We start from the raw sequence: 7334 nt of genomic DNA, 5'->3' as shown, positions 1-7334 counted from the left end.
GCCCCGGCCGGGTCCCGCGGGTGCTCCCTCCCTCCCTCCGTCCTTCGGTCTCGGTCCTTCTTTGGTCCCTTCATTCCCGGACCCAGACCGGAGTCCTCCACGGGTCGTCCCCCCCCGACCTCCCGGAGGTAAAAGTGGAGTGGGGCGGTCCCCGGTAACGCCCGTTTTACCTTCATCGGGGCTGCTGCCTCTGAGGTCTCTAAGAATCTCCAGGCTGTAAACCCCTTTGGAGGATGTGAACCTCTGTCCTCTCCTGCCCCCACCCTTAAGCTTTTCTAAGGGGATCTGCGCGGCTGAACAAAGAACGTTGTGTGAGGCGAGGGGGTGCGAGGGCTGTAAGCGCTGTTAATTTGCATCGGGGAGGGGAAAAAAAAACCCCACCTAAAAAAATGATTCCCTGTATTGCATGGATCAGGGAGGAAACAGCCGTGCACGGGAGCCCAGCGGCGAACAAAGCCTTTTTATGTAAGAGAAAATGATGTAAAATGTGCCTGGCTCGGATGGCTGCAGGTAGGAGCCGTAGGCGTGTGCCGCGCTGCGCTGCCATGGTGCTGCACCGACCCACCAAATAAACCGTGCTCGCCTTCATCTGTCCTGTACTCATTCGAGACACTCCGACCTGCCCTTTGGATAAGATGTGCTTCATGGAACACCTTCGGGAAAGAAGGGGGTGTGCCCCACGCCGGGAGAGTTGATCTCCGTGTGGAAGATACTGACATGGTTAATTTCCCTGGGCTCAGCAGGATCTTTCAATTTTCCTCTGAATAAAAATATTCTCTTGTGTTTTTGGTGATTTTCATGTAGGGTTCTTCCTGAGACAGAGTAGTAGGTTTTCACTTGTAAGTGAGCATTAACATAGAGTCATGCAGTAGAATGGGATGTATGCACACGTATGTTGTAAGTCTTACTTATTCTAGGTTTCTAGCATACATTTTTGTAATCTATCGTGTCTCTGTGGTCATGTCAATAAATCATACTCCGTCCTTTCTCAAAAAATCACTTGCTGTCCAGCATTTGTGCTGCTTGTTGTTCAGAAAACCTGTCCCTTTTGTTTTCAGAAGGGTTCTTCCATATGAGATTGAATCACGTATCTTTTTGGTTCTGTTTCTTCCCATTTGCTCCACAAACCTTTGCTTTTCTTTCCATGAAAGAACCTGTTTCTTTTCACCTTCGCTGGTTTGGACTAGCAGGGATGTCTAGACTACAGATCTCATAGGGGATAGACCCAAGAAGAGGCTCAGCTGCAGAATGTATTTATTTTCTATAGCTTCTTTCACTTCCCACCTGACTGGATGGTGTAATCACAGCATCTCAGCCCATGCCTGGGAAGAGAATGTGCTGAGAGGGCATGACATAGTGAAGTTGCCCCTGCATTACATCATAGATCACGAAGAATTGATTTCACGAACAGTGAAAGAATGGGCTATTTCCATGAGTGTGCTACAAACTCTCTTCAGTTAGCGTAAAGGCAGTCCAGTTAAGTTTGTGGGTGGTTGTTCATTTCTGCAGCTGATATTCTGAAAGTGTGATATGTGTAACGGAGCCCAAACTCACCCCTGTAGCACCTAGGACTGGGAAACACCAAATTCCTCACTGCATATTTAATTTGCAAGACACTCAGCAGTGGGCAAGACCCCAGTCTTAAGGTGGTACCAGTTTCCTGGAGCTCAGGCATTTGCAGGTGAGCTAAAGTAACACACTGAAAATAACCCAAATGGCTTAGTGAGGCTATTCTGCATGGAAATGAAACACAAAGGTGTGCCCTGGCACAGGGCTCTGAGAAGAGGGGTGGTCTCAGCAGTGGAGCATGATGCCATAAATTCTATCTCTTCTCATCTTTTCTTATCTCATCAAGGGACAGGATTTGGTTAATGGAACTTTTCAATTTGTTGCACCCATATTGCACATTGCCTGTGGGTGTTTGAGAGAAGCCAAAGAGCTGTCATCCTGAGAATTAAAAGTTGCTGTTCTTCTGTGGAGAGTTTTAGCACACTGGAGGGCAGATCATTGTGCTTATAATGCAGTTTGTTACATAAAGCAGCATTTGCAGCCTTGATTTAGAGGTCTGATGTGATTATTACAGTATGTTATGCCATACCCACTTTAATATGTTTGGATAATACAGAAACAGTTGTAATTTAATGACCCCTGAGGTGCTGTGCCAAGGCAGGAGTGACCTGATCACAACAGTCCCTAAATGAATTGTTGCAGTCTGTGGGCTAAGAATTGCCTTGTTGCTAGACGTTTTTTTCCAGAAGCATACCTTTCGCTTTCAGTTTGTGTCATGCTCCTTTCTGTACAAGTTACCCTTTGCTAAACCACATACCTGGATTCACAGAGGAAACATTTGCTATGTGTGCTGACACCAGAGTGGGCTCTGGCCCCCTCTAGCTCTGGCACTGTGCTCACTTAACAACTGTAGAAGTTGCTAGAAATATCTAACCACAGAAACGGGTGAGGCCCATTGCAGATTCTGCTGGGCTGTTTCAGCTTCACCCCCCAGCGTGACGTCATGCACGTGTTGGAGACAGGTTTGTTTTCTTAATGGGGTTGGAAGAGGAAGAAGTCAAAAAGAATTTAGGTTGTGAGGACTTCATGATGGTGGCTTTGCGAAAGTCACCTCTTGATTACTAATGTGTCTGCAAAGGCACGAGGTACTGACAGAGCTTGTAACACATCTGCAGCATATGTAAGATCTGAAATCTGATCTGCCATGGTGGGACAAATTATAATCAGCTTGAGAAAGGAAAACAAAAGTTCTGCTGGTGCCTAAAGCCTGAGTTCCCTACAGATCTTTTGCCTATAGTGCGGGCAGTGGCTGTGCTGAGAACTGATCTGGTAAAACTTCTGTCTCTCAGTCAAAGGAAAAAAACCCCACCCCTTGGCATTATTTGGGTTCCAGAAGAGGCATTTCTGGCTGCAGGACACTTGAAGCTGAACTGAAGCCTTAACTAGGAAGGGATTAGGGAGTGTTGCACTTAACATGCACAAAAATAATGACCAGAAATTTGGAAAGGTGTAATAGGGGTCCTAAGGCTAGGTGACTTCCCAGGGTCCTTTCTAAACTGAATTATCTGATTAGATATTTTGGGTTTTGTACTATCTTAGTCCATATGTGCACTTGATGAAGAAATAAAAGTATGCATGTGCTGATATATAGAATTGTTCCTTAAGACCCAAGGGTGCTTGTTTTGGTTCATCTGTATTTATTCAGTTCAAACACATGCTTAATTGCACGTGAAAGTCAGCTGTAAGCATGCTTGAAAGTTAAGCGTGTTTTTACAGAAAAGGGAATGTTTTTTCTGAAAAGAGAAAGAGGATAAATTCACGGTACGTGGGCTCAGTGTTGTAAACCCCTTGATGATATTTAGAGATACCAAGTACCTCCAGAGAAAACATGGAAATGTGCAGTGTTCTCTGGTATCACTACATGGCTTATCTCTTCCCAAACACACATGCACACACTAAGGCTGAGTATGGGTGAGTCTTGACATATTTAGGGCTGGTTCTTTTTCTTCAATCCTTCTGCTTCATGTACAGGTGTGCTTATTAGCAACGGTTCTGTACTGCATCTCAGTTAATAAGAAAAAACAGGATGAGACTGATTTCCATAGGGTGGAGCTGATTTAGAGGATTGGTGCTGGAAAACAGAGGTGGTTTAAACTGCCTGCCGAAGTCGAAAAAGTTTTATTTCATGGGAAGGTTTAATCACAGGTTATGCTACTAAACTATATGAGGCTGTTTTAGAAGGACGTTCAAAGTGACATTTGTAATTGCTTTCTAGGTATTGGAGGAAAGAACTGATGTATCCATGGGGTTAATTTGGACTGTTGTGGCCACATGGGTTACTGTACTAGCTGTTAAGAGGATTTGAGATCTTGACTGACCCATTTTACTTTAACACTAATTGTTTGCTGTTGTATTAAGGAGAAAAGATGAGCTAATCCTTATGGTTTTACACTCAGTGCTGTTTTACCCTACAGCAGTCTCGCAGATGAAACTGATCTTTGTTCTTTTGTCTTGATTGGGGAGGTGGCAGAAAGGGATAACAGACATCAGCTTCAGAGTGTTAGTGTTTGTACTCAGTAACCTGTATCTTTGTTAGGGTGCCAGTTTGAAAGGAATTATGGTGAAAAGGTGTGGCTTTGGCAATCTCAATGATATAAAAATTTAGCTATTCTCTTTATTTTCTGAAGTCTGTGAGACAGGTTAGTGCTGGTTGAAAGGCTTGACCAATGCTATGGTATGCTGTTTCTCTTTTAGCATTTTTAAAGTACATGTTTTTCTAACTTTCTGTGATGTACTGAGACTATTTATTACACCACAGAAACTATTCATTTATTTTAGCACATGGTGCTTTCAGATAAAATATATATGTGGTTCATATAGTATAAGGGAGACAATGGCCTTATTACAACCAGCAGTGTTAAGTCGAGAAAATCAGAATACTGTGATGAGTTCATTGAATCACCTGACTTGCACCATCTGGAAAGAGACAATGCCATTTGCAGATCTGTTTTCTGTTTATTAAAAATCTGGGGTACTTTTCACCGTCAGGGAAATAATCAGTTTATACCTGAGAATTCTTAAGTTACGGATTTGTAGGTAGAATTAAGGTCCTCTAGCAAATTTTTCTCCTTCATTTAGAATTGGCACTCATAGGTATGAGGACCTGAGGAATATTTCTTTTGTTGTGTCAAGCCTCCAGCAAGAAGTAAGAAGATTTCTTTCTTTTAGTACTTCTTGTAGCTGTAAGGCAGTTAGATTGCAGTAGATTCCAGTGAGTTGAGTCTATGAAAGTTACTTTTCTCTCTGTGAAACTTGTCATTTTATTCCCTGAGAGAGTTTTAAACTAAATTTCAATAGCTATTTGCAAAATTAGTTGTATTTAAAGCATATGCAACCTCTGGATAAACAATACAAAACCCCCCAAAGAAACCAAACCCAGCAGTCCAATCATGTCAGCTAACTTGGCAGCATTTAATTATAGGATCTATTGATTCAATTAACCCTATGTGTTCACTTTTTCTTTTTTTCTGGAGAGAATGATAGGGGCTGGTTACTGGTTTAGAACTAGGAACTGTCAGTTCTATTTTTAGGAACATAGATTATCTCTTAGAACAGCTGCTTGGCTATATAAAACTTGCCACTTTTCCTGAGGTTCTGATCTTGGATGAACAAAGCTAGGAAATGTCTCAAAATAAAAACATATTATGAAGGTTCTGAACACCATTTGGGACATGCTTTTGAAAACTCCTGCCTTGGTCCAGGTAGATGCCTGGACTTGATCCAGAGATTAATAGTAGAAAATGCTGTAGACATTCAGAAGTGGCCTGTGTACTTCACTGCTGGGCCAGAATCCTGTATCTGCTGGCTGTGAGCAAAGATGGATTGGCCTTCTTCCACCTCTCAACCACGGTATTGTCCAGGCTGTGCCCAGAGGAGCCTCATGTGAGTTTGAGGTACAGCTCAGTTTCTTTTTGTTCTCCTCACTTTGTGTAGAAGGTATCTGAATAGCTTGTGCAGCAAGTGCAATTGGAAGGTGCCAGACAATTAGTGCAAGGACATTCTTATGTCTGGGAAGGCTCAGAGTCTGAGGGACTGTGAAGAAACCATTTTTTCTATGTCTGCTGTGAAATGGGCTGAAAGTGTGTGTTCAAAACCCTTTGACTTTAAGGAGGGTTCAAGTGTGGATTGGAATTATGGTTAGCTGGAAATCTGGTCAGTTTGTTTAGCTAACCAAGTCTTCACGTGCCAACTTACTCTGTTTTCCATAGCAGCCCTTCTGTGACCACCAAGTCTAAGCAGAAAGATCTGATCCCCTCATGGGGACTTTAGCCAGACCCAAGGCTGTGCCAGTTCCTACTGCTAACACTTGATAATGTTAACATGCTTTTACTGTCTCCTGGCTGATTGTTGGACAAAGAGACCCCACAGTCTTTTAATGCTCCTGCCTGATTCTTGCCGCTGCTTCCATGTGATGTGGTAAGGTGTGCCTGGGCATCCCTTCCTCTTCTGACCACGTGGTATCACTCAGACAGCAAAGCTTCTCCTTTTGTTTGATGTACTGTGACTGTGGCTTGACGAACAGCAGCTGTATGTTCGTGTGCAGGGTGACTGCTGCTGATAAATCCCTGGCTACTGGTGCCTGATGTGCTTTCAGGTGTTGGGATGCTCCTCATGCAGGCTGTGTTACAGGGTGTGCTGGGCAGGCAGGCTGCCCTGCCTGTTTGCAGCAAGACTCTAGTCATGCGTGTAGGCATTTGTCTGCTTCCCTTGAGTATGCTGAAACTAATACTAGCTTTTATTTCCCTCAGCAATTAGAAGACTGTTCAAGGAGGCTGAGAAAAAAACCCCAAGGGCTCAAAAAGGAGACATGCAGGGATGGAGCTGGATGATTTGCAAAGGAGAATGAGAACAGACCTTGCTCAAGTGGTCTGGATGGTCAGTAATTCATAGCCCATCCTTCTTGTCAACCTATATCTTGGGGTGGGAGGGCATCAGAGATGAAGGCAGATGTGATGGCCCTAAGCTGTTTGGATACCCTATCCTCCTTCAGTGCTCTCCTGCCCATGTATTACAAAATACTAGTGCAGGGAGGTAGCCACAAGAATGGGAGGGAGATTTCTGAAATAAGAGTGTCAGGTCCTCCAGATTTGTATTAGAGTTCTTAATTTGCACTGATTCAGTAAAGGCAGTGTTAGGGCCAAAAATTGCTCTTGACAGGCTGTCAGCATACTCAGAACACACGTGGAGGTCAGTGCCAGGAGCCCAGGGCAGACCTAGGTAGTCAGGGTTGTGGCTAAGTGTGTCTAGAAGGATGTGCCCATCCTCTGTCTTCTGCAACATGATTGATTTGATGTCCTATAAAGAAAATCTCTCCCAGGAAAATGATGAAGAAACATATAAATCAGGCGGAAGGAAACTGTGTATTTCTTTTGTTTTAGGGAGATAAAATATATGTATTTCTTGAAGTAGTAAAAGGAAAGTTGGCAAATTTGTGAGAGAGTTGTCTTGGTTTGAAAGACAGGTGTCTGCCAAGGAAGGCTGGGACCTCCCTTGGAATAGAAAGTGTGACCCCCTTCCCTCCAAATTTTTGTAACTTTGAAATTACAGGGCTTTCAGCCAAAGATATGGGAAAAGGAGTAACAGTTCTTTACTAGTATGTGTGTGTGTGTATATATATGTATGTATGTATATGTATATAAGTATATATGTGTATGTATGTATGTATAACAAGGCAGACAAACAACCACAACGGCAGCGACAACAAACAAACCCACAAACCCAGTGCCAGCCTCTCTCAGCTGTCAGGCACCCTCCCCTTGGGTGCA

General features: G+C 43.5%; 1 protein-coding gene and 1 long non-coding RNA gene across 18 annotated transcripts in view; one reads left to right on the top strand and one right to left on the bottom strand.

Moving 5' to 3' along the window:
* The window catches only part of LOC108449807, a 4652-nt gene extending 4158 nt beyond the window's left edge, over window positions 1–494 (bottom strand). The window contains exon 1 of the long non-coding RNA XR_001866108.1: window positions 171–494. This is a non-coding gene — a long non-coding RNA (uncharacterized LOC108449807). The remainder of the gene's footprint in view (window positions 1–170) is intronic.
* Window positions 495–6369: 5875 nt separating this feature from the next.
* The window catches only part of MAP2 (microtubule associated protein 2), a 236821-nt gene continuing 235856 nt past the window's right edge, over window positions 6370–7334 (top strand). For all 17 annotated transcript variants that reach the window (XM_017747015.1, XM_017747013.1, XM_017746995.1 and 14 more), the window contains exon 1: window positions 6370–6444. In XM_017747015.1, the coding sequence (XP_017602504.1) occupies window positions 6385–6444 (60 nt within the window). In that variant the 5' untranslated portion in view covers window positions 6370–6384. The remainder of the gene's footprint in view (window positions 6445–7334) is intronic.

Source organism: Corvus brachyrhynchos, unplaced genomic scaffold (genome assembly GCF_000691975.1).
Source record: "Corvus brachyrhynchos isolate BGI_N302 unplaced genomic scaffold, ASM69197v1 scaffold481, whole genome shotgun sequence".
NCBI lineage: Eukaryota > Metazoa > Chordata > Aves > Passeriformes > Corvidae > Corvus > Corvus brachyrhynchos.
The sequence above is the reverse complement of the archived record's forward strand: the minus strand, read 5'-3'. Positions and strand labels throughout refer to the sequence as shown.